Raw genomic sequence first — 27135 nt, forward strand, 5'->3', positions numbered from 1 at the left:
GCTAATATGCCACACCCTAATTTTTTGGTAGCAATTTATGAAAGTTGAGTTGTGACTTAAGGCCTCTTACAGCAGTCAAAAGGTAAGGTACCTTTATTCAAAGGGGCCTTTCCTGTAATGTACAGTTTTTCTGTAAGTAAATTTCAGTTTTTAGGGTTTTGTACTGCAGAAAAATGACCTTGTCGGTTTAGCCATTGCTGCATTGCACCATTTTACATACAAGGCAAATTTTTTCTTTGAAGAATCTAGGATATCTAAACTTGTAACTGAGGGCCATAGAGAAGCCTTGTAGTAGTAAATTATAGTAAATAGACATTTCAGAAAGTTATATGAATGAAAAAATGTACATTTAAAAACAAAATCACAAAAAGGACCCTTTGACTGATGCCTCTCAGTTTATATTTTTATGTGACTCTATATTTGTTTTGATACACTTGACATTTTAGGAAATTTTGATATGATTTATCAAAACCTTTACTTTTGATGGTTAGAGTTCCTGCATTTATGAAATCAAATCTGTAATAACAGAAATTCTGGAATACTCTTAATATACTTAAATTTTGTGTTTGTTACTGTGATCATATTTACAATTGTATATTTTACATTTAAATTATTTTAAGGTTTGCATTTATATCCTTAAGACACTGATTTCTTGTTGGTAGATGCATTTTATCCTCACATTTTAGATGTAGCTGCTTTAAATTTATTGATGTATTTCGACAGAGTCGTCTGGAATGCTTTATCTTCTGAAGCTTACAAATGTACTGTTTGTGCAAATCGTGATTTGTTTCACATTCCTTGGAGTACCTTAGTGATGAAGTAATAAAGCCTCTAAGATGTTTTTTGTTGTATGACCTCTGTATATTTATATTAATTTTTAAAAGTACATATGAATGCATTTTTTGATGTATGTTCTAAAGGTATTTTCATATTATAAATTCTAAATCATGCAGTTTAACAGGGATGTGATTCCTTCCCAATTTTACTTTTCTAATTTTTATAAATAATACACTTGACTGTTCGGCTAGTGAATTTGAAAGTTTTGAACACGACGTATTGGGAATATGCTGAATTCTATTTATTTTGACTAAAAACATTGAGCCTTGCTTTAGAAAATAAGTTACCACATTTTTTTGCAAAATGAGTTGTCACCCAGTTGTTTGTAGTGCTGTCTTAATTGAATTGCCCATATAATTACTAGATTAAACTGAGGACAGAAAACTTTACTCATCCTAAGTTGATTTTTCTGGAAAGTAATGCCAATTTGAAGAAGTGAGAACCTCCAGATATATTTGGCAAATTATTAAAGATTCAGCACTAAAATTGTTGCTCCCTTGAGTGTATCATTTGCATAGGTCTCACATGGGTTTTGGCTTTCTTATGCAGGGTTTGTGGTTAACATCATTGATCAGACTATGCTTTCTAATTTAAAGAAATTGAGCAGTGTTGCTATTCTTTGAGTATTTTTACTCTCACCTGGAAAACTACTTGGAAGTTGTCAGGCATTTGTCTACTGGTAGGGGAAGTTACAGTTGAACGTGAAGCATATACTGTACTTTTAAATTCATATGTCAAGTATACTTTGAATCATATACCTGATCGATATCCAAAAATATTTAAGACACTTTGAAGATAGTTACTTTGAAATTACTGTTACCCTAAATTTCATACCTTAATACATGTACATAATTATGACATCACTTCCTTTTAAAAATGTGCTGCTAAAGAATGTTACTGGTGTTTTAATGTGGTAGATTAATGTTACTTCTAGTGAGTTGAGAATAGGGTACTGTCCTTGTAATTAGTACTTGGTTCCTTATGCTATCAGTGTTTTTATTGCACAAAATAATAGTGTTTAGGGAATACTACGAAAATAACCTTTGCAGCCTGAGCCACAGAAGAGGAAATCAGTTTGCAGGTCAAGTAAACTTTGGTCTGAGAATTCTTTAGGATCTGGAAGGAGAAAGTGCAAGTTTAGGTAAATCTGGTAACATCCTGTTTTTGGAAGTAGTGCAGAGGTTAATAGTGGTTATATAAGTTTGTATTCCTTTAATTTAAAGTTAATGCCTAAGTCTAATACTTTATCACTTTTTTAAAGATTAAAAATTCATTTAAAAAATGCGATTTTAAAAACATTCGATAGTTGTACAATTTCTAAGTACTTCAAAGTTTTAGTGGACATGCAAGTATACCACACTTTTTATCTGAATAATTTTCAGCTTGGGGATAACTTCAGTAACATAAGAATGAAAACGGGACTGTGCACACAGAGTTTAGTGTGTTCTCTAGGGCACCACGTTTGCACTTTATCTTAATAATTGAGCGAGTTTATTAATTCATCTCCAAATCGTCTCCCTTTGAGCCAGATTTATTTTTATAACCGGAGGTGTGGGTAAATGCTACAATTTTCACTGGCGCTTCTAAAAGGCTGGGGATGATTGGAAATGGCATAATGCGGTGTAGTACAACAGACAGTTTAACTGGCAGCCATTTTATGACGCTGATAATATATTAAAAAACGGGATTTTGGAGAAGTCTGAATCTAAACTAACTGAAGCCTGAAATACCAAAACCTATTTCCTTCCCCTTCTCTCCCCTTTTGGGGAGCTCTGGTGCCGAAATAAAAGGCAGTTTGATAGTTAGCGCACGCAGCAGCTCTGTGAGCCCGTGGCATCTTGGTGCAGGTCCAGCTCAGTCACAAAATGGCTGTTCCTTTGTGCCGCAGCGCTGACAGACATACTGCATTGCACTGTGTACTCGCCAAACAGCAGGAAGTTGCCGTGCCGAGTTCAAAGGCCGGCCGGCGCCGGCGCCGAGTGCTGATTGGCTGTGCGCGCGCCTGGTAACAGCAGGGTCAACGGCGGCGCCTTCGGGCAGGCCCCGCCCCGTGACGTCAGACGGCTGCCCGAACGTAGTGACGTCCGGGCGCGTGCGCGCGTGGCGCGTTTTCTCCTCCTCCTGCTGCGCTGGGAGCCGCGCGCCGAGGGGAAAAGGAAGCGCACTCTAGTTGGGGCTTTCCGGTGGGCGGCTGCTTTTCCCGGACGCGTTTGCTCCTGGTAGTTCTGTCCACCCTTGCCTATAGCAGTCTGCACCCTGTAGCATGGGTACTTTTACCCTTTGCCAGGAATGGTTTATCTTCTTTTAGAAGCGGCTACTTTTGGAGAAAAAGTATAGGCACTGTTTGGAAATCGTAAAATTGAAAATTTGCCTGGTTTTACATTTTTCGTTTTTCCTTTTCATATCTTAGCGTCCTTCCTCCCAGTCCCCGTGTAATGGTTTTCATTTTGTTACTATTGACCAAAACGTTTGAGTGTCAGAGGTGGTACTTCGATTTTAGTGAAAACCTCTTGACGGTGTTAACAGCTGTTTAATACATGGCTCACAAACAAAGGGAAGATTATTTGAACTTGGCCCCGTGTATTCTTACTTGGTACCGTACATTATCTCAGTTGGCATTTGATGGAGAAAAACTCAGGTCAGTATGTGCTAAGTGCTTTATTTCTTAGATTCACAGTGGGATAGTTAATAGAAAATAGAAAATTTCACGTTTAATAACATTAAAAAGTGGCAGAATACAGCGTTAGGCAACCATTATTATGTAAGTGAATGTCAGAAAACTAGTGTTTGAAGTGTTAATAGCATTTAGTGTAATGCAAGGTGACTACTGGCAGCTTGGGTGATTGTGGGGTCGAAGGCTAAATCTTGACAAATACCTTCCCTAGGCCTCCATTACGGGAATTCTGTTTGAGTCCTGGGAAACCGGCTGGGTTTATGCTCACTGGTTTGCCTCGTTTGGAAACCTTTGCAAGGATTTCTGGTTAAAACTTTATCATCAGCAACGATGTCTTAATAATTCAGTTACACATACCGGATTAAGCAAGCATGAAAGGCTGTTTGTTAGTGGATTTATCTGCTGTAGACAAAGTATTTTTACTACCTTACTAGATTTTTTTTTTTTTTTAGCAGTTGAAAGGAGTAGGCTGTCCTGTAGTTAGTCATAGTTCAGAATCATTAATTGAGTAAAATATGTTATTTCAAAGGAGATGTTGTTCTCTTCAGTGCAGGTGATACTTGCTTGGGCATATGTCAAGTTTTGGAATACAGTGTGAAAATTAAAATTTACTATATGATAATGGGTTTTGTAGGTTCTCATAATCTAGGTTCTTTGGGAAGAATTATTTGGATAGTTGATGAAAACTAGCTGAAATTGGATTTTCCGTTAGAGGGGTTTAGAAAAGAATTTGTAACTGATTTTAAAATAATACTCTCAAATGTATATTGGTTATAAAATACTAAACACTTTTTAAGTACTTGTAGAACTTGATGGACATTTAACTGTAGCTTCCAACTTAAAGTATACCTGCCACAAAAACACAGGTAGTAATCTCAACTCCCTTTCTGTGTAGACTGAATTCTAATTAGTTGTATTAATCTTTTAATATTTGCTCAATGCCCTTCAATTCCTAAAACGGGTCAAAGTAGTCAACATTGGAGTTATTTATTTTTAGAAGGAGATGAATTAGTCTATACTATTGAAGATATGTTAGCCTAAATATCATTACTCTATGAGTTACAGTGCATACCATGATATAACACTTTACCTAATAACTTCGCAATCTTCTTGGAGCCCATTAAGTTTTTTAAAGAATCACTGTTCTTAGGTATGTTTGTTGAGCCTTCTCTTTTTTTTTTTTCCCTCTGATGTGGACAATGACATTAAGTGGGAGGAAAAGAGTGTAGCGATCCCTCCCCTCTCTCCCCACTCCCCCCTCACCTCTCCCCTTCTTCTCCTCTTCCCCTCTCCCTCTCCCCCCCTCCCATATCCCGCTCTCCTCCCCTACCTTACTGTTGAAAGTATGTAGTTTCCATCTAGTATTTGGCCGTTAGGCAGTTAGCATGTTTGTAAAGATAAGTCAGAAGAGGAAGGTGGGCAAATAATGTTCTTGGCAGTTGTAGCAAGTTACTGCTTGAGGAGTGAATCTGGAAGTTTATTTGCATTTGAACTAAAACTCACAGATTTTATCATTAGTTTATTCTCTCCTACCCCAGATAAAACCACGGACAGTTGTGAGAGACTTCCTGAGACTACCTGGTATTTCCAAACTCGGTACAAAGCTATCATTTCTCCCATAAAATTTGATACAGTAAATTTGTTTCTGGCATACAAGTTCAGTGAGTGCTCTGTGACCGCCACTAAATTTTTTCTTGGTATGAGCCATCTTTTTTTATTTTTATTAAGATATTTTTTCTTCCTGGTAACCTTAGAACTTGGCTTGAGTGAAGAACTTGGCTTTCTCAGAGGGGTGTCACTTGAACAAAGAAACAACAACGAAATTCCTCTAAGTTATTTTGTATACAAGTAAAGTAACTTTGTTGCCTTCTTCCACTGGGTGTGTGTGACAGCTGAGTAACTCCCGCCTGCACTGAGCTTGATTAAGCATTGAGTTCAGCTTTATACCTCTGAAAAGTTGCCAATCACTACTTGTTTTGAAACTTCAGGATTATCAGCCTGAGTAGCAAAACTTGACCCACTCATCCAATGTCCAGGCTGGATTGTATTGAACCAGTAATTCAGCACAGTCCTGGGACACATTACTTACATTTTTCTTATGACCCTTTTCTGTAATTGATGGAATCCTTAATTGATAAAGTAAGTCTACGGGGAGAGTCGTTTCTACAAAAAGCTCCTATATACTGAGTATATTTGAGCCCTGATTATGAAGTGAGGGACAAAGCTTTTCTTTTTGAAATAAATGATGGAGGACATAGATAGGTGATAGGCATTCATGCTACATAATTTATCATTTTATTGTTAATAGGTTCGGTTATGGGTCTCTTTTGACATTTCAACATGTTGTGGACTGGATGTCATACTGAAAAGTATTTCAGTTCTCATTACAGAGTCACTGTAGTTTGGGGCAAATGTGATCACTGATCTTGAGGGAGAGATTGTTTCTGAAGCGTCTTGGCTAAGGCAGCATTCTGTGGTAGTCCTGATTTTATACTTCCAATTTCATTCCGATGAGTCATTTTGTCACTTGTATATGTTTAACTGTTGCCTCCATGCCTGGCAAGGCCTAGGTACCTTTTCAGCTTTTACTTTAGTAGTGAAATTTTTTTTTCCAGTTTAGGCCACTGAAGAAGCACTTACGATTGGACTTTTATTTTTCTTATTTATGGTCATCTTCTTTGGGTCATGAAGATTAAATAATACAGTGCCTATAAAATGCTTAGCAAAGAGCCCATCACATTAAAAGTGCTCAATAAATGTAAGCCTTTAGTATTATTTAATTCTTGCTTTCTTGCATCCCTGCTTCCTGCACTTCCTAAGTTCCTCTTTAAGAGATATGTTGACCCTGGGGAACTCGCTGGCTGTCTTGGCTTACCAGGAGGGGTTTTTTTTTTTTTGAGATGGAGTCTCCTATAGCCCAGGCTGGGGTGCAGTGGCATGATCTTACCTTGCTGCAACCTCTGCCTCCCGCGTCCCGATTCAAGCAGTTCTCCTACCTCAGTCCCCTGGGTAGCTGGGATTACAGGCACAAGCCACCATGCCCAGCTAATTTTTGTATTTCTTAGTAGAGATGGGGTTTGACCATGTTGGCCAGTCTGGTCTTGAACTACTGACTCTGGGATCTGCCCTCCTCGGCCTCCTAAAGTGCTGGGATTACAGGCGTGAGCCACCTTTCCCAGCCAGGAGCATTTGTTTAGGGCAGTTATATGAGAGGTTTGTGAGAATTGAGTGTGTTTTACAGTTCATCCTCTCTCATATTTTTTTTTTTTTTTTTTTTGAGAAGAACCAGCCTTTTGAGAGAGCATATGATTCTCCTGGACTACAACAGCTTCTTGTGTGAATCAGCCCTGCTCTTGCCAGTTAGTCTGAGTAGATAACTACCCACCCCCACCCCTCCAAGCGGATAATTATTGCCCTGGTTTATCCTCGGTCTCATTTCCCTTCTCAAACTGTTACAGGATGAATAATGAGTACTGTGGTGCAGTGCTCCATGGATAGAAACGTAACAACAGTAATATTTACAACCAATGTCTCATTAGCTGTAGCTTGCTTTAAGCATTCCGTCTTCACCCTCGGACTGTGTATTTGTTTAGCCTGATGCCTAACATGCTATTAAACTATAGTCTTAAGATTTGTGTGTTTTTTGTTTCCTCTACTTCCTCTATTTCCTCTCCTTTTTGGGTTATGGGTCAGTTGGGTTCTACTTTTTGTTCCCATTTCAGACTATGGGAGAGCTTCTAAAAATAGCAGTGTCCAGCCCTGTCCCTAGGATCTAGTTAATTTAAAAATACCAGTGTCCAGTCCTCTTCCTAGGATCTAGTTAATTTTAAAAGCTCTCCATAGGAGTCAAATTTGCATGTGTTTCTGTATATTTGCAGTATCTATGTGTTTTCGGATCTTCTGAGGGAGCACTTCTTGTACTTATATTCTTTTCTAATAACCCTTGGTCTTTCCATTGCCTGTCCCATTTTAAAAATCCCCTTTTTAGTCCTAATTTTAATAGCTGCTTGAGTTTGGAGCTCTGGAAGCAAAGGTGGGGTAGGATGCTGAGAGGGGAAATTGTACGCTTGATGGAAGAGGATGTTTCTATATTAAATGTCATGCCAGATCCAGCTCTAGGCATACCTTTAAAATGTATATGCAGGCTGCGTGCAGTGGCTCACTCCTGTAATTCCAGCACTTTGGGAGGCCCGGGCAGGCATATCACTTGAGGTCAGGAGTTTGAGACCACCCTGGCCAACATGGTGAAACCCTGTCTTTATCAAATACACAAAAATTAGTGGGGTGTGGTGACACACACCGTAATCCCAGCTATTCCGGAGGCTGAGGCAGGAGGATTGCCTGAACCTGGGAGGCAGAGGTTGTAGTGATCAGAGATCACACCACTGCACTCCAGCCTGGAAGACAGAGTGAGACTCTGTCTCAAAAAAAGAAAAGAAAAGAAAAGAAAATGTATATGCAGGTGGGCTTTTTCACCTCAAGATTTCTGAATTCCTTCCAAGTGTCTCATAGTTGCTTTTCGCTCTGTGGTCTCTTCCTTAGTGTGCTTGTCTGTACTCTGCTGGCATCCTTTGGATACCTTTAGAAGTTCAGATTCTAGGATTGTTTACTTGGAATGCAGTTACATTCCATTCTAAACTTTCTTTTCCCTCAAAAGCATTGGTGGGTTGTGAATTGTGACCAACATTAAAAAAAAAAGAATGTGACAATAAACTCTAGGGTATCCTATTTGTATGGTCTGTTTCTAAGTCTAGCAGTGGCTGCTAGCTGGTAATCTTTCTCTTTGGATTCTTTTTTTTTTTTTTAAGAGTGGAAGTTTAATACATAAAAAAGAAGTAAGCTCTCTCTTCTGCAGAGAGAGAGGGGCGCTCCAGTGGGTCTTCCCTTTGGATTCTTTTTTGGGGACAGAATTTCACTCTGGGTTGGAGTGCAGTCACAGCCCACTGCAGCCTCGGCCTCCCTTGGCTCAGGTGATTTTCCTACCTTGGCCTCCCAAGGAGCTGAGACCACAGGTGCGTATCACCCCACCTGTCTTAATTTTTCTATTTTTGGTAGAAATGGGTTTGTACCATGTTGCTGAGGCTGGTCTCTAATTTCTGGGCTAACCTAGATCTCCCAAAGTGCTGGAATTAAAGATGTGAGCCCCATCGTACCTTGCCTTCACTTTGGATTTTGTTGGGAAGGAAAATTGTACATGGTGACCATTTTGGAGAAAAATACCAAAGTAGATTTATATTTATTGAGTGCTTACTCTGGGTAAGGGACTGTTTTAGGATAGATACACACACACACACACACACCCACACACCTTCAGGCTCAAGCAGTTCTCCTGCCTTAACTTCCCTGGTAGCTGGGACTACAGGCACATGCCACTGCACTCAGCTAATTTTTGTATTTTTTTAGAGATGGGGTTTCGCCGTGTTGCTCAGGCTGGTCTTGATCTCCTGAGTTCATCTCCTGAGCTCAAATGATTCCCCTGCCTTGCCCTCCCAAAGTGCTGGGATTACAGGCATGAGCCGCCATGTCTGACTATATGTGTCAAAGTCAGTAGGTCAAATGATTGAGATACTGTTTCAGTGAAAACTAAGTTGAATGCTTTAGGAAGACCAAATAACAGATAGAATGTATAGTGCCTCCGGTGAATCTAGAACTTTTTCTGATTGCTTCGTATGTGTTAGTTTGTGTTTCTCCTAACTCCTGAGGTAGACAGGCTTATCTCTATTTGCTAGATGAGAAAATTGAGCCACAAGGACAGTAAATGGTAGAATTGGGATTCAAACACTGGCAGTTTGACTCCAGGATTGATGAAGCATCTTGTGAAAAGCAGCTGTCAAATTGTTGGGTAAGAGGACACCGTAGCCAGGTGCGGTGGCTTGTGCTTGTAATCCCAGCACCTTGGGAGGCTGAGGCTGGCAGATCACTTGAGGCCAGGACTTTGATATCAGCCTGGCCAACATGACGAAACCCCATGTCTACTAAAAAGACAAAAGTTAGCTGGATGTGGTTGTGCATGCCTATAATCCCAGCCTCTAGAGAGGCAGAGGCGGAGAATCGCTTGAACCTGGGAGGCGGAAGTTGCAGTGTGCTGAGATTGCGTGACCCTACTCCAGCCTGGGCAACAGAGTAAGACTGTCTCTCCAACCTCCCACCCAAGAAAAGACCAATAACAACAACCAGATGAGAAAACTGTAGATGAGACCAGGGAAATAATAAAAACAGCAAATAATGATAATCGTAAAATAAGTAAAAAAAAAAAAAAAAAAAAGACTCAAAATCATAGTGCATTGTGGGTGTGACTGATGCCAGACACATTCTGCTGTTCAAAAGGTCATGACTCTACATCAAAAGATTCTAGTTAAAATGTTGCCCTGAAGTGATGCTCACGGGGATGGTGTAGACACTTGGGTAAAGGTGGGGAGGTGGGAGGTACTGGACACCTCAGAGCCTCACCTTTGCACAGTCTGTCTTCCACTGCCACAGATGAACTTTGGGTTTGGCCACAGTTTTTGAAGATTTGTGCTTTGCCTCAGATTTTTTTTTTGTTCTAAACTTGGTTCCCAGACAAGGTTTGCATGAGAGTCACTTGAAGAATTTTAAAAGAGAAACTCCGTGTCTGATTGGATTTAGGAGCCATGTAGTAGGTTTGAGGAATTGTCCAAAGCTCTGGGTGGGTCTGTGGCATAGCTAGGCTTGAGAGCTGTTGAGTATATCTGCCTTGGGGCAATCAGATCTTGAGTGTACTGGATGTTGACAATCTTTTTTTTTTTTTGAGATGGGATCTCACTCTGTCACCCAGGCTGGAGTGCAGTAGCTCAGTCTCACTGCAACCTCCGCCTCCCAGGTTCAAGTGTTTCTCCTCCCTCAGCCTCCCAAGTAGCTGGGATTACAGACGTGTGCTACCACACCCAGCAAATTTTTGTATTTTCAGTAGAGATGGAGTTTCACTGTCTTGGCCAGGCTGGTCTTGAACTCCTGACCACGTGATCCACCCAGCTTGGCCTCCTAAAGTACTGGGATTACAGGCCTGAGCCACTTCCTGGCCCTGACAATCTTAAATGGTTAGTGTGTTTTCCCTTTAGATGCAGGTTGACATTCAAATAGAGGCAATATATGACGGGTAAATTGTAATTTTGAAGGAAAGCGGTGATCAAACTTGCACTGTTTTTTTTCCTTCCTTTGCTTAAAAAAAAGTCTGTTCCCTCTGAATCTAGCTTTATATAGATGCTTAAGTCCTTAAGTTCACTTGCCAAAAATCACCTGGGGTAATTCTTCAACAGATTCCTAGACTTCTTGCTTAGAAGTTGAAATGTTCAGCCATTCTAGGTTGTGTCCAAGAATCTGTACGTTGAACAGCAACCTCACTTGATTCTTGTACTGAGGCAGGCTTGGGAATAAGGTCGGTGTGGGCCGGGGTTTCAATCTTTCTCTTATATTCTGCTGCTTTTTTGCTGTAGGATCTTGGGCAAGAGCATCGGAGCCCGCTTCTTCATCTTTTAAAATAGAATAAGGGTACTTGTCTCTTTGGGAAGGAAGTTCAAGTTAAATAATATTTCTAGGTAGTGGTTTTTAACTAGTGGCAGATTTGTCCCCTTCTATTCCCCTGGACATTTTTGCTTGTCACACTGGGAGTTGGGGTGCTACTGGCCTCTAGTGGGTAGAGGCCAGAGATGTTACCAAACCTCCAAAAGTGTGTGTGAGACAGCTCCCCACAACCACATATTATCCAGCCTCAGGCATCTGTAATGCCACCACTAGGCTGGGCACTGTGGTTCACACCTGTAATGCCAAAACTTTGGGAGGCTGAGGTGGGATCCCTTGAGCCGGAAGTTTGAGACCAGCCTGGGCAATTTAGGGAGACCCCCATTTCTACAAAAACTGTAAAAATTAGACAGATGTGGCGGCATGCACCTATAGTTGCAGCTATTTGGAAGGCTGAGGTGGGAGGATTGCTTGACTCCAAGAGGAAGAGGCTACAGTGAGCTGTGATCGCATTACGTGCCCACCATCCTGGGTGATGGAGAGATCCTGTCTCCAAAAAACCCAAAAACCAGGTTTGAGAAACTGCTTGCCATGGTGAATGTTGGTTGTTAGTAAAAAAGTTGAGGCCCTTTGCGGTTTCTTCTCTGACCTGATCCAGGGGCCCTTCTTACTCTATGACGTTATGGGCGTATGGCTCACATCTATTATTGGTAATCAGATTTTTTAATGTCCCTTGAACTTTGGGAGTTGCTGGAAGCACTGTATATTTTATACAAGTCTAAAGTTTGTAACCTAAACATTAGCCAACTAAAGACAAGACTCACAGGGCTGAAAGGAACCCTTGGTCAAGTTAGTCCAGCTGTCCTAGGGCTCTAAATGGGTGTAAATACATTGCCTGAGGTGGCTAAGTATTCTTTTGTTAATGATTTCTGGGGAGAACCTCTCCCCTTGTAACTGCTTTTCACAGCTTGGTTGTTTAGAAAGTCTTTTGTTTTTACCTGAATAGAAAGCTTCCTTTGTGTTTTGTTTATGAACACACCGCCAGATCCTGCTTAGCCAGTTATTTGTCAGGTGCTTTATCCAGTTTGTACCTTATCCAGCCTTCTTGCTGGGACACGTGTTTCTCTAACGTATGCTTGAGTGCTAATAGTTTGGTGCTGTGGAAACTACTCATACGTTGTTTGGTTATTGGGGAGTAGAAATAGTGTGCAAGAGGAGGCTAAGGTGATGCCTGCCTGGCTTCCACTGTGAAGTTTAGAAATACACGGATTAAGGTAGTTTTTTTTCCTCTCTCTTTTTTTTGAGACAGAGTTTCTCTCTTGTTACCCAGGCTGGAGTGCAATGGCGCGATCTCGGCTCACTGCAACCTCCGCCTCCTGGGTTCCGACAATTCTCCTGCCTCAGCCTCCTGAGTAGCTGGGATTACAGGCATGTGCCACCATGCCCAGCTAATTTTTTGTATTTTTAGTAGAGATGGGGTTTCACCATGTGGACCAGGATGGTCCCAATCTCTTGACCTCATGATCCACCCGCCTCAGCCTCCCAAAGTGCTAGGATTACAGGCTTGAGCCACCGCGCCCGGCCTTTTCCTCTCTCTTTACCACTGGATTTCTTAATCTGGGAGGTACTTGATGGAATTTAGCCTTGTTTTATCCCTTGAAATTATAAACAGCATTTTGTGTGCACTTTTTCTTAAACGTACCTTTTTCTGCCGTCAAAAGACAAAATTTCAACAAATTGAGTGTAAAGATCTAATTGGATTTTATTGGCGATTAACAAATTAGGTAGCACCCCATCTATAAAAAATAGAAAGGTGCCCCTTGGGCATGGCAGGACAGTTGTTTTTTTTTTTTTTGAGACGAAGTTTCACTCTTGTTACCCAGGCTGGAGTGCAATGGCGCGATCTTGGCTCACCGCAACCTCTGCCTCCTGGGTTCAGGCAATTCTCCTGCCTCAGCTTCCTGAGTATCTGGGATTACAGGCATGCGCCACCATGCCCAGCTAATTTTTTGTATTTTTAGTAGAGATGGGGTTTCACCATGTTGACCAGGATGGTCTCGATCTCTTGACCTCGTGATCCACCCGCCTCGGCCTCCCAAAGTGCTGGGATTACAGGTGTGAGCCACCTCGCCCGGCCAACAGTTGGTTTTGATAAAGTTGAGCAGGAACAGGGGAACCACCCAGTACAAAAATGTTTAGCATCAGGTTACTTGAGGTTAAATAAACCTCATTTTCTTGTAGGGTTAAAGCAGAGGGAACCTCCTTATGCCAGCTCAAACTGCCTGTTTGGGGATTTGGGTATCTTATCTCCTCAAGGTAAGGTAAACAATTCAGAAGTTTAGCATGAGTGACTCCATTTTGATTTGGTCTGTTAGGGTCTAGGAGCTCAGTCCAAATCAGTGGACTTCCAGAGATTCTATTTAACACTGGAAGGAGGGTCCATAATGTTACAAGTGCTACGGTAACTTTTGAGAGTATTGCTGAATCTGGGAAGGGCCTGCACCCTAGATCTGATCAATTCCACAGTGTTAGAAACAGACCTCTTTTCTCAGAAATTAAGAATTTAGAAAAGTTCAAAGGATACAATTAAAGTTTTACAATAAGAAAGACATGGCTAAAATCCTATTTACCTCTTCTCCCAAGGGTCTTTTATGATTTTGGCGTATAAAAAGTTGGCACTTACAAAATGTACATGGTTATATAATATAGCTTGTGTATTAAAAATTTAATAGTTTTGAAATTTTATTTTATATTGTGAAAGGAAAACAAATCTCGGGAACCCCAGATTACTAAGCCAAAGGGAAAAAAGTAAAGCTGGGAACTGTGTCAGGCAAACCTGCCTCCCATTTTTTCTTTAATGAGATAGAGAGGTATGCATACCTCTCTAACAATTTGCCCACAGGAAATTCCGAGATTGGCGGCTCAGGCTGTTATGGCTCTAGGCGCAGGGCCAACCCAAAGGAAATTCCTTGTGGACAAAGGAGACAGAACTCAAAGCCATCCCTCTGTTGACCTGAGACAAATGCATATGTGATGGCTGCTGCTTCCCTGTTGTTTCACTAAGCCAGACTGAGTCTTAAATGACTATTCCTCTACCCTCCTCTTATGGAACTTGTGTATTCAGTGAAAGGCTAATCAGAGACTTAATGCAACCGTTTGTCTATTATCTACCTAACCTATGACCTGGAAGCCTCCTCCCCTGTTTCGAGTTGTCCAGCCTTTCCAGATCAAACTAGTGTGCATCTGACACAGATTGATGTTTCATGTCTCCCTAAAATGAATAAAAACCAAGCTGTGCCCCACCGCCGTAAGCACATGTCATCAGGACCTCTTGAGGCTGTGTCATGGGCACACCCTTAACCTTGGCAAAATAAACTTTCTAAATTGAGCGCTGTCGCAGATACTTTTGGGCTCACAATATTTACAGATCAAATTCAGCCCTAATCTAGCTGCTGCCTTTTGTTGCATAGTGTGAATATTTCACCTTTTATATTTTCATAAGTGGATATGTGGATTCTTTGTTTTATATGAGCAGAGCTCTAATTTTTTATTTATTTGTCTCATACAAGTTTGAATTGCAGGATTCATACACATTTTAAGGATTATTCATTATTCTTACCATTATTTAATGAGACTTCAATTTCTGCAAAGTAGATGAATGCGAAATAACCAGTTATAATGTTTCCCAAATTAGCAATGAAGTTTAGTTATTTTTAAAAATAAGTTTATTGGCCATTTCAGTTTCTTCTCTGTAATTGCATATCCATTTTCTTTGTGCAGTTTTTGGTTGGATTTTTGATAATGTAATTGTTCATATGTTGTGTATCTATATTGTTTGCTATATGTAGATTGAAATTTCATTTCCCAGTCTGTTACTGACTCTTAACCTTGTTTATAGTGGTATCTTATTCTGAAGAAGCATAGGACTTGAACTAAAGGTGGAGATTTTAAAGAACGGCATTCAGTATTCTTTACTAACAAGAAATTTGTGACTTATTAGTCTTTGCTTTTCCATCTTTAAAGACACATAGAAGTGACTGAAAAGGAATAGTTACACATTAACTTTGATTAGTTTAATCTGTTCAGCTGAAGAATCTGTGTAGACAAGGGCAGTGATATAATGCTGTTACTTGATAGTGTGGATTGGATAATTCAGACTGTAGGGTGACATCTTACACACACGCACACAGTCTTGGGCTTTGTCTATAGGTAAGGATTAGGAGAATTTTTGCACATGCCTGATGCATTAGTGCTCCATAAATATTACCTATTATATCACTCACTGGTAGGAAGTAAGGAAGTTTTATGGAATTTCAGTGTAGATTGCTTTGTGATTTTTTTTGGTGGGGGGCACATATTGCTTTCACCAACAAAAACAGCTCTGCAAAGCAGTTCGGCCATTTTGAGTTAGGAAAATAAACACTAAAGTGAAATGGCGGCTCTTGGGTGGAGCTGCCACGGCTTGCTCCTTTTAAGTGGAATGTTGTTGTGCTGCCCTCTTGTGGCCATTTGGGAAACGGCGATTAAAAATGGAACGGTAACTTAATAGCACTTCGTTTCAAAGTCTAGTTCCAAGAAGGTTAATCTATTTTTTACCTACTTCAGAAAGTATTTTGAAGAGATACCAAATCCTTTTTACCCACAGGTAAAAGGAAGTGGTAAACTTTTTTCTCATAAGCATTTATTTATTATTGGGATCTCATAAGCATTTATTTTTTATTTTTTTTATTGGGATCTCAGTTTTGACTTATTCCGTTATCTTTGTATTATGTTTTCCTTTTAATTAATAAATCAAAAATTATAAAACATTTTCAGTTTAGATGTTGAATAATTTCAGATAAAGTTGTTTTTCGTGAATATGCTATGTATATGGTGAATAATCATTCCTGAAAATTCAATGTTTAATAGTCTTGTTACTAGTAAGCCATTGGTAGTCAGGTAATTTTATTACTTTGTTATTTAGATGAAAGCTTAAAAGACTCCACCCACTAACTCAGTTGGACCCTTTTTATTTGTCTTATGGGCTTTCTGTCTACTAAACCAGCATGAAAGCTACAGCTTAGTATTACATTTACTATTATTATTGGGTGTTAATGGCAGTACTACATAGTCTTTTAGGAAATGTCTTTTTTGTGTTTTCAGGGAATAGTTAGACTTTTTTTTTTTTTTGAGACAGTTTTGCTCTTGTCGCCTGGGCTGGAGTGCAATGGTGTGGTCTCTGCAGCCTCTGCCTCCCAAGTTCAAGCAATTCTCCTGCCTCAGTCTCCCAAGTAGCTGGAACTACAGGCATCCATCACCACATCCAGCTAATTTTTTTTTAAAGAGATGAAGTTTCACCATGTTGGCCCAGGCTGATCTCGAACTCCTTACTTCAGGTGATCCACTTACCTCGACCTCCCAGAGTGCTGTGATTACAGGTGTAAGCCACCGTGCCCGGCTATTTTTCTGTATTTTTAGTAGAGACAGGGTTTCACCATGTTGTCCAGGCTGGTCTCAAACACCTGTCCTCAGGTGATCTGCCCATCTCAACCTTCCAAAGTGCTGGGATTACACACGTGAGCCACCAAGCCTGGCCCATAATTAGACTTTTAATGACCTAAATGTGGAGATATTTTCAGTTTTATTTTCCATTTCCAGTTTAGTGAGTGCTCCTCTTATAAGAAGTATGAAAATTAAGTAGTGCCTTTGTTAAGGCTTTTTTTTTTTAAGTATATCTCCTCCTCGATATTTGTATTTAGTCTTACATCTGACGTTCTGGTTCCAAAAAGAATTTAAAAACAGTTTTTAAAAACGTTCAAATCTTGACTTGTTTTGTGTAGGGTGGGGTGTACTTGTAGCCCTTGCCTTTGATTTGACTCATGGTTAGATTTGTTTTTGACAGTTAACTAGTTGAGACATTAGAAATGCTTCAGGTATGTAATGAACTGCTCTGAATTTACTACTAAGCTTTGCTACTACGTTTCAGTCGTAAAATGTCACCAGTATCATTCCCTGAGTGCATCTGCCTCCCTCAACCCCTAAAGGTAAATACAGTTGTGAATTTGGTGTTTATCTTTTCTTGGCTTTGATTTTCATTGTTGTTATTTTTGAAATTACACAAATAATCCATGGAACTCACAAGTATACTTAAAATAACCCGTCCAACAGAGTAAATCAGTGTTAGCAATGTGGTGATTAAAATGCATTTATACACATTTATATGTGCTGACAGATATATGGCTTTTTTTGGCCCCCCCCCCCCATTGTAGGCATTGCTACATTTCTAGGAATCAGTCTCCTACACAAACTCAGAAACAAAGCTGCCCAGGAAAATACATAGAAAGATATTTATGGTTACAGTGAACAGTTTGGAAATAAAAATATTCTGCTCCTAAATACAAATATTCTTCTCAGAAATATGGAAAGTGTATCAAGGATATTTGCAACTTATTTGTTAAGTGAAAAAATCTGATAATAACCTAAACGTACCATTAATAGGGGAATGTTACATAAAATGTAGTGAATTTATAGTATAAACCAGTTATAAGGGATGAGATATGCATCTATATAGATATATCCTGACGCAGGCATGGCGTTGACTGCATCCCATCTGCAGTGCTCACGTGTAAACACACCCTGACGCAGGCATGGCGTTGACTGCATCCCCTCTGCAGTGCTCACGTGTAAACACACCCTGACGCAGGCATGGCGTTGACTGCATCCCATCTGCAGTGCTCACGTGTAAACACACCCTGACGCAGGCATGGCGTTCGCTGCATCCCATCTGCAGTGCTCACGTGTAAACACACCCTGACGCAGGCATGGCGTTGACTGCATCCCATCTGCAGTGCTCACGTGTAAACACACCCTGATGCAGGCATGGCATTCCATTGCATCCCATCTGCAGTGCTCACGTGTAAACACACCCTGACGCAGGCATGGCGTTGACTGCATCCCATCTGCAGTGCTCACGTGTAAACACACCCTGATGCAGGCATGGCGTTGACTGCATCCCATCTGCAGTGCTCACGTGTAAACACACCCTGACGCAGGCGTGGCGTTCACTGCATCCCATCTGCAGTGCTCACGTGTAAACACACCCTGATGCAGGCGTGGCGTTCACTGCATCCCATCTGCAGTGCTCACGTGTAAACACACCCTGACGCAGGCGTGGCGTTGACTGCATCCCATCTGCAGTGCTCACGTGTAAACACACCCTGACGCAGGCATGGCGTTCACTGCATCCCATCTGCAGTGCTCACGTGTAAACACACCCTGACGCAGACATGGCGTTCACTGCATCCCATCTGCAGTGCTCACGTGTAAACACACCCTGATGCAGGCATGGCATTCCATTGCATCCCGTCTGCAGTGCTCACGTGTAAACACACCCTGACGCAGGCATGGCATTCCATTGCATCCCATCTGCAGTGCTCACGTGTAAACACACCCTGACGCAGGCATGGCGTTCACTGCATCCCATCTGCAGTGCTCACGTGTAAACACACCCTGACGCAGGCATGGCGTTCACTGCATCCCATCTGCAGTGCTCACGTGTAAACACACCCTGACGCAGGCATGGCGTTCACTGCATCCCATCTGCAGTGCTCACGTGTAAACACACCCTGATGCAGGCATGGCATTCCATTGCATCCCATCTGCAGTGCTCACGTGTAAACACACCCTGATGCAGGCATGGCGTTCACTGCATCCCATCTGCAGTGCTCACGTGTAAACACACCCTGACGCAGGCATGGCGTTCACTGCATCCCATCTGCAGTGCTCACGTGTAAACACACCCTGATGCAGGCGTGGCGTTCACTGTATCCCATCTGCAGTGCTTACGTGTAAACACACCCTGACGCAGGCATGGCATTCCATTGCATTCCATCTGCAGTGCTTACGTGTAAACATACCCTGATGCAGGCATGGCATTCCATTGCATTCCATCTGCAGTGCTTACGTGTAAACATACCCTGATGCAGGCATGGCATTCCATTGCATCCCATCTGCAGTGCTCACGTGTAAACACACCCTGACGCAGGCATGGCGTTCACTGTATCCCATCTGCAGTGCTCACGTGTAAACATACCCTGATGCAGGCATGGCATTCCATTGCATCCCATCTGCAGTGCTCACGTGTAAACACACCCTGATGCAGGTGTGGCGTTCACTGCATCCCATCTGCGGTGCTCACGTGTAAACACACCCTGATGCAGGCGTGGCGTTCACTGCATCCCATCTGCGGTGCTCACATGTCAGCACACCCTGATGCAGGCGTGGCGTTCACTGCATCCCATCTGCAGTGCTCACATGTAAGCACACCCTGATGCAGGCGTGGCGTTCACTGCATCCCATCTGCAGTGCTTACGTGTAAACACACCCTGATGCAGGCGTGACATTCACTGCATCTCATCTGCAGTGCTTACGTGTAAACACACCCTGATGCAGGTGTGACATTCACTGCATCTCATCTGCAGTGCTTACGTGTAAACACACCCTGATGCAGGCATGGCATTCCATTGCATCCCATCTGCAGTGCTCACGTGTAAACACACCCTGACGCAGGCATGGCGTTCACTGTATCCCATCTGCAGTGCTCACGTGTAAACATACCCTGATGCAGGCATGGCATTCCATTGCATCCCATCTGCAGTGCTCACGTGTAAACACACCCTGACGCAGGCATGGCGTTCACTGCATCCCATCTGCAGTGCTCACATGTAAGCACACCCTGATGCAGGCGTGGCGTTCACTGCATCCCATCTGCAGTGCTTACGTGTAAACATACCCTGATGCAGGCATGGCATTCCATTGCATCCCATCTGCAGTGCTTACGTGTAAACATACCCTGATGCAGGCATGGCATTCCATTGCATCCCATCTGCAGTGGTTCCCACTTTTCAGCACAGAGCACTAAACATTTCTAATTTGTTGGACTGTTACAATTATCTTCAGTAAACTAATACTGCCTTTTGTGGGTCTGTAGTTGGTAAAGATTTTGTCTTTTCATTGCTGGAGTTTTTTGTTTCCTAGGAGTGTCTAGACCTGTTGTCCTGGGATAGTTTTATTGGTGGTGATTGCCCAAACATGATTCTGTTCTTAAGCTTTTCTGGAGTTAAACATGATAGTAGTTCAAAAACTAAATACCTTATTTCAAAGGGGAGGCAGACTGTACATTCTAGCAAAGTCAGTGGATCCTTTAATGTACCAGGCACAAAGAGCATCAAACTTGATTGGTTTGCAAGTTTATTGGAGAGTTGACAAGTGGCCGGATTATACTATGGGACAAGTGGAGGCATGGTAGTATAGATGTTAACAGCTGCTGGAGTTTTGGAGCGAGTCTTCTAGGTCAGCATATGTGTCACTGCTAAAAGTGTGGAGAGCCAGCAGGGCATGGGAATTGAAGCTCAGGACTCTGAGATGTTTTTGATCTCTGCCTGATTGCCATCTCGGTGGTGGTAACTGCTATGGCAGATGTCAGTATTATGGAAGTATCTGATAGGTATTGAGCTTAGGATAGGAGATCAAAGGATGTCTTTCTGGAGGAGGTGATCCCTCAGGCATCAGAATTAGAGAGTTATTTAGTTATGCTGTTAGCAGTGGGTGCAGGAGCTGTAGGGAGCAATGCTAGGTTACTCTCTGGGTTTGCTCCAATGCGTCTGGAGCAGTGGGGGTGAGGGAAGGAATGATTAAGTAGTGTGCCTTGAGAAATTGCCAGAGGCCCGGTTTTATAGGGCATGCTGAAATTGGATATTACCAGTGCCCAGAAGACCAGGGTGCCTGGGAGGTGAACAAGCCTTCAGCTGCCTTTGCTGTGGGAATACAGTTTCCAGGTACTGCCTCATCTAACATCCCTTTCAAGTAGACTGCCCTTTCTATTAAATAAATCCCTTACTTACAAGGAAATTCTGGAGCTGTCTCTGTACCTGTCTATGAGCAAATATAGTGGAGGCAAAACTAATAAATTCCAGCTAGTGTCATGGATTGTGGGGTAAGGACTCACTAATGGGTATTAGCTGGGGAGACTTTTGTGTTAGAAGGGTAATCTTAGCTTGGCTGTGATGTGCTCAGATTTATTCTGTTTGGGTAAGGCTTTGGCATTTATAGGGCACTGGTTTCATAGATGGCATTAGATGCTCTCACGACACTACTGGTAGATGTCACATGGGTTGACACAGGTTAAAAGATAACATAGGTCTGAGGTGATCTAGGACAGAAATGGAAGCTGTGGATGCCAGAGCCCACATCTTTTCCGTGTTACTGTTGCCATCCAGCTCTCCTCTTTTTTCTTTCCTAATGACAACCTGCCTGGCCACAGGTGTAAAATAAGTGATTCAGATGCTTTAGTCACCTGGACTAGTCAGCCTGGCCTGTGCAAAGGGTTAAGGAGTCAGTAGTTACAATGAGGGCTTGAAAGTGTTGAGCCACTTGTTACGGGGGGCCTCTTTTGGGACCTTGTGTAACCGGGATAAGATTTAAGAATGTTTTCTGAGTCTCTAGTATTTTGGCCCCTGTGGTAAAATAGAAAGAAATGGGCTTTAGATCCTTCCTTGGATTGGAATTCTGGCCCCCTCACCCTCTTCCTCAATTTCCAGTTTTCTTCACTGACCAATTTACATAAAAGATTTCAGCTTTTTCATCCTTTACATGGCAATAATAATGCCTAATAGGATTGTTCTTGGGAAGAAGCAAAATAATATAAACTACTTAGCCTAGTGTCTGATACCTGTTATGTGATCAGGAAGTTGTGTGCTTTTTCCCGTCTTTCTGGCCTTCCTAATGTTGGGACCCGCGCCCACCCCCCACCAAACCCCTGCTCTTCCATTTTTTCTGCATTGGTCCTCATGGTAACTGAGAGCCCTCCGTATTGCAGTGTGCTGTGGATCACATGGTGTTATTTGGGTCAGTTCCATTTTGCAGTGTATTGCCCTGTGCGTGCTCTAGAAGATGTGATGGTAAATATGGAACTTCCCTTTACCCTTTCAGGTCTTGTGCCAGGTGTCTTACCTCCTGGCTTCTGAACTCAGGGCCTTTTCTGTAAATGGTACTGTAGGTTCTGGGTTGTTCCTTACCTCACCTCCTTTGTACTGTTCGCTACCCACTCAGAGCAAAGATAGGTAGTTTTCAAGCAAAGCAGTGGAGTGAACGGTCCACCTCTTGCTGTAGAGTCCATCCACTTTAGGTCTTTCCTCTTCAGAGTATCTCCTCTCTACCAGCATGGCCCTCAGTTGCTTTTTCACCATCAGAGGACGGGGATGTTGCTTTCTCTGTGCTTGAGGTTGCTACCCTGTCACCCCTCAGTCTCTGTGGTTTCTGTTTTGTTTTGTTAGTGTCATCTACCGACTTAGATTGCTGCTCCCTGTGGATGTTTGGAATGAAGAAGGGAAGGGAGAGGCGTGGAGGCCAGTAGCAGTCTTTATTGGATTGGGTGTCATTAGCATCAGAGTGCCCTTGTTTACTTGTTTCTGATAAGTCTACCACTTCTGGAACTCACTGCCGATTACTAGGCAGGACCTCTGGATTGAGGTTAATGTGTATAAATTTTTATAAACCTCCCCAGATGAGTCTAATTTGCTCTGATTAGTGAGAACCACTCATTGGATAATTGCAACCAGTTTACATTCTTCCTCTTTGAGTAATGTGCTTTGTATTTTTTTGTTTTGGTTTTTGGAGACAGGGTCTCACTGTAACACCCAGGCTGGAATACAATGACACAATCATGGCTCACTGTGGCCTTGACTTCCTGGGCTCAAGTGATCCTCCCTCCTCAGTCTTCTGAGTAGCTGGGGCCACAGGCATGAACAGTCATACCCAGCCAATTAAAAAATTTTCTTGTAGTGATGAGTTTTTCATATTGTCTAGGCTGGTCTCGAACTGGCTTAAGCAGTCCTCCTGCCTAGGCTTCCCAAAGTGTTGGGATTATAGGCATGAGCCACTGTGACCAGCTTGGTTTTGTTTTGTTCTGTGTTTGGTTTTTTCTCGTTGAGGGGGAATGATACTTAACAGAAAGACTTAGTGGATTCTTATCTATCTGGTTTCAAATCATATTGTGTCGGCTAGGTGTGAGAGTTACTCAAATACGTCTGAGCATCAGTTCAGCCTTATTTGAATGAAGGGGACAGTAATATCTATGTTCAGAGTTTCTGTCAAGAGCCTGTTCATACAAATCAGCTGCTCCGTAGCATCATAGAAACACTCAGGAAATGGTAGCTATTGGGTATTTTGAGAATGATAGCAATAACATTATTTGCAATGTAAAAATATAAACGTGAATTTGAAGATTTTGGTCTTATGTTACCAAAATTACTATCTGCAAATGTTTTACTATGAGAATCTTTTTTTAAAGCAGATTCATATGGCAGCTCTTAAATGTTTTTATTTCTCTCTCTCTCTCTCAAAATAAGTCACTCAGCCTCTGAAGAAGCTTCGGGTTCAGACTCAGGCAGTCAGTCGGAAAGTGAGCAGGGAAGTGATCCAGGAAGTGGACATGGCAGCGAGTCGAATAGCAGTTCTGAGTCTTCTGAGAGTCAGTCGGAATCTGAGAGTGAATCAGCAGGTTCCAAATCCCAGCCAGTCCTCCCAGAAGCCAAAGAGAAGCCAGCCTCTAAGAAGGAACGGATAGCTGATGTGAAGAAGGTATCTACTTTGCCCTACAGTACCAATGTGCTGCTAGCCTAGGACAAGCTAGCACCCCTTTATTGCTTATGAAAACTCATTAGTATATCTTGATAATGAAACCTACAGCCGCTTTTTGTAGTAATAGACAATAGTATATCTAAGGATACAGATGAGGACTTCTTTCTGCTTAATTAAGAAAAAGTTACCCGAACCATTCTAATTATAGGAAGGAAAGACACATTTTTATATGCTTAGTTGTTAACTTTATTTATTTTTGAGACAGAGTCTCACTCTACTGCCCAGGCTGGAAGGAATGCAGTGCGCGATCTCAGCTCACTGCAACTTCCACCTTCAAGGGTCAACTGAGATTCTCCTGCCTTAGCCACCCAAGTAGCTGGGATTACAGGCGCCCACCACCAAGCCTGGCCAGATTTTCTATTTTTAGTAGAGATGAGGTTTCACCATGTTGGCCAGTCTGGTCTCATTCTTCTGACCTCAGGTAATCCGCTCTCCTTGGCCTCCCAAAAGTGCTTGGATTACAGACCTGAGCCACTGTGCCCAGCCTGAAGTATACTTTTAAGATTAAAGTGAGCAGTTCCAGGAAGTTAATAATGTGTAGGCATGGACCTACATGCTCGTCAGAATGATTGGACTGTGCCTTTGATAGTGGTTGTCCTAAAATGAGAACCTCTGACGAAGGCTCTTGGTTTTCGCTATGCACATCCTTTTCACATGGTAGCTCCCTGCCCCCCTCCAAAAAGCTTATTACTCACGTGGGAGTACTCAGTAGTGAGTAACTCCACATGACAGATTTTGGATGGAAGAGTTGGCTTAGATATTATCAGCTCTCAAAAGGACAAATAAGAACAGAGGATAATTTTAGGATGTAAGCATTGTAATATGTGCTGTAATAAAGTCACAGTTGTTGAGCTAGAGTACCTGGCTGACGTCTTGAAGTGTAAAACTAGTTGATGTAGTAACATCGAAATGACTTAGCCATCCCAGTTAATAAGGGCTCCATGAAAACCTGTGTTGAGTAAAAAACTGTCATAGCTCTAGCAGAGGTCCAGGGTTGGGCATGGGTAGACAGGCTAGAGTAAAGCGCTCTTTTCCTCCTTCCTTTCTCTGCCAGGTTTTTTCAAAGTATTCTGTATTTACTGCCTCTTCCTGTATTTCCCACCACTTGGTTATTCCTAACTCCTTCTGGTTGGACCTTTTGTCCTTTAACTCCAAGGTGATGCTAAGGCTGTTATGGAATCGGTGGGTTACACGATTACAGCGGATTCTAGTTGTAAAGTGCCTATTCCTGGGCCGTCTTCTTTCCTTTTGAAGCCTTGATTTTCTTCAGTTTACTTCAGCATTTTTGTGTTGTTGTTGTTAAAGTCACTGTTGATGATGTCCTTTCTTCGTGACGTTTTTGGGTCATTTTTCATAAGACAGGGTTTTGCTCTGCCACCCAGGCTGGAGTGCAGTGGTGCAATCACACAGCTCACTGTGCCTTGATCTCCTGGGTTCAAGTGATCCTCCCACTGCAGCCTCCCAAGTAGCTGGGACTACAGGCACGTACGACATACCTGGCTAATTAAAAAATTTTTTTTTGTAGAGACAGGATCTCCCTATGTAGCCTAGGCTGGTCTTGAGCTCCTGGACTCAAGCCATCCTCCTGCCTAGGCCTCCCAATGTGCTGGGGTTACACGCTTAGCCCTACGCTTTTCAATGCAAACATTTCACAAGTCTCAGCTGGTGGCTTCTTTTGTGCATGTTCTGAGCCTTACCTTTCCAAATCTCATGATATTAACTGTCATCTGTGATTTGATAACCTGTAGCTCTCATCTCAGCTTTTAAGCGTTTCTTCTACATGCTTAATTTCTGTTACACTTTTTCAGTGTTCCACAATTCATTAAAATTCCTTCTGCTTATAAGTGATTCTGTTAAAGAATACAGAAGATACTTAGTGTAGTTATTTCTGGGGAAGAGAGTGAAAATGATTTTCTCCTCAACTAATCTGTCCTTTAAACCTTACTTTTTACATCACCCATGAGGATTGTTACTACAAAAACCAGGTCTCGAAGGCAAAGGGTTAATTACTGCTACCGAATGAAAATAGATGTGTCAGAGAAAGGGTAGCAGTGGCTGTCACTCGGTAACTTCCAGCTAAGTGTTAGAAATGCCTGATCTGTATTTATCTGGGATGTTAAATGACCTGAGGAACTTAAAAATGTAAATCTCTGATTCTTATTTAATTAGACTTAATGGGGCTTTGCTTCTTGTATTTTGAGTTTCTCAGGTGGGTTAGTGCAGTTAAGACTGAAACTCAGCGCAGTAGGAAATTAAAAATTTATCGGTAAATACTTTGTCTTTAGTAGAAACAACTACTGTCTTTCCTTGCCATAGTGTTCAGCTGTATGTTTACACTGTAATGCTGGGTAAGCTGTATACCATATAGTTTTATAGCCATTAAGAAATGAAGACATTGTTAAACTAATATTGCCTAGGATAATATGCCTATTTTCAAAAAATGGTGCTTTATTGTCTCATAAATAAAACTAGCAAAACAGCCCTTTTGATACTTGAATTCTCTTAAATTGCAATAAATGTTGAGTAATAAAAATAGCAAATGGGGGTCAAGAGGTTTAATGCATGGTCTCTTAATTTTACAGATGTGGGAAGAATATCCTGATGTTTATGGGGTCAGGAGGTCAAACCGAAGCAGACAAGAACCATCACGATTTAATATTAAGGAAGAGGTAAAGAAAAAATATATTAAGGGCACGCATTTAAACTCCCTATGTGACTTCATTCTTTCTGACTCTGATATGTAAAAAAGACTGAACTTCAGGCATGGAGGTTAAACGACTCTAATCTCAGCTTTCTATGAACAGATACAGTGAGGCAAGAAGATAATAATTAAATAAAAGAATCTAACCAGAAAGATCATATGATAGTGAAGTTTTTAGTAGAGTATTATAAAGAATTGGCTTCAAAAAAATTTTTTTTAAGTTGTTTCTCATAGTGAAAATTGATTGTAGCAAGAAGTTTACTTTTTTAAGCCCCTAATTTCTAAATCTCCTAGATTTTTATTAAATGGGTAACTTGTTTGGTAAACAGAGCAATAGAAATAGTTTTGGATTTATTCCTGAAAGAGGAGGGAGTGCTTAATTAATTTATCTTATTTTATTTAACGTCTTTAATTTCCTTGCTGATTTTTAGTGTGAGATATAATAAAATGAGTTTCAAACATATTTACTCTTAATTGTGAGAGATTGAATAGATTGGTGATTTTTAAATTGGTATTCTGTGCTGGGCTTGGTTGTCTGTAGAACCAGACTTCTTTCACCTGTCTCAGTTTGTGTGGTACTTTTGTGGATTCTTACTCAGAAATAGGTTTATAGACTAGATCCTGAAGAGATACTCTTTTGTCTCAATGAAATGTCCCCTTTCTGCCTTCTTAGGACTTTGCTATTCTTTGTAATGTGCTTCTGATGAAGGTTAAATATTGATAGCCACAGGTCAGTCAGTTGGGAGTGGGTTTTTCAGTAAACGTA

The 27135-nt window shown here is 41.6% G+C and overlaps 1 protein-coding gene across 13 annotated transcripts in view; it reads left to right on the forward strand.

Annotated features, from left to right (window-relative positions):
* CHD2 (chromodomain helicase DNA binding protein 2) overlaps nucleotides 1-27135 on the forward strand; it is a 166416-nt gene that overhangs the window by 1124 nt on the left and 138157 nt on the right. For 9 of the 13 annotated variants that reach the window (XM_078326851.1, XM_078326849.1, XM_078326850.1 and 6 more), the window contains exons 1-3: nucleotides 2945-3475; nucleotides 23377-23608; nucleotides 26251-26337. In XM_078326851.1, coding sequence (XP_078182977.1) covers nucleotides 3375-3475; nucleotides 23377-23608; nucleotides 26251-26337 — 420 coding nt within the window. In that variant the 5' untranslated portion in view covers nucleotides 2945-3374. Of the gene's footprint in view, nucleotides 1-2944; nucleotides 3476-23376; nucleotides 23609-26250; nucleotides 26338-27135 lie in introns of those variants that run through there. The other 4 variants (XM_078326852.1, XM_078326854.1, XM_078326855.1 and 1 more) reach the window with 2 other exon arrangements.

Source organism: Callithrix jacchus, chromosome 6 (genome assembly GCF_049354715.1).
Source record: "Callithrix jacchus isolate 240 chromosome 6, calJac240_pri, whole genome shotgun sequence".
Lineage (NCBI taxonomy): Eukaryota > Metazoa > Chordata > Mammalia > Primates > Cebidae > Callithrix > Callithrix jacchus.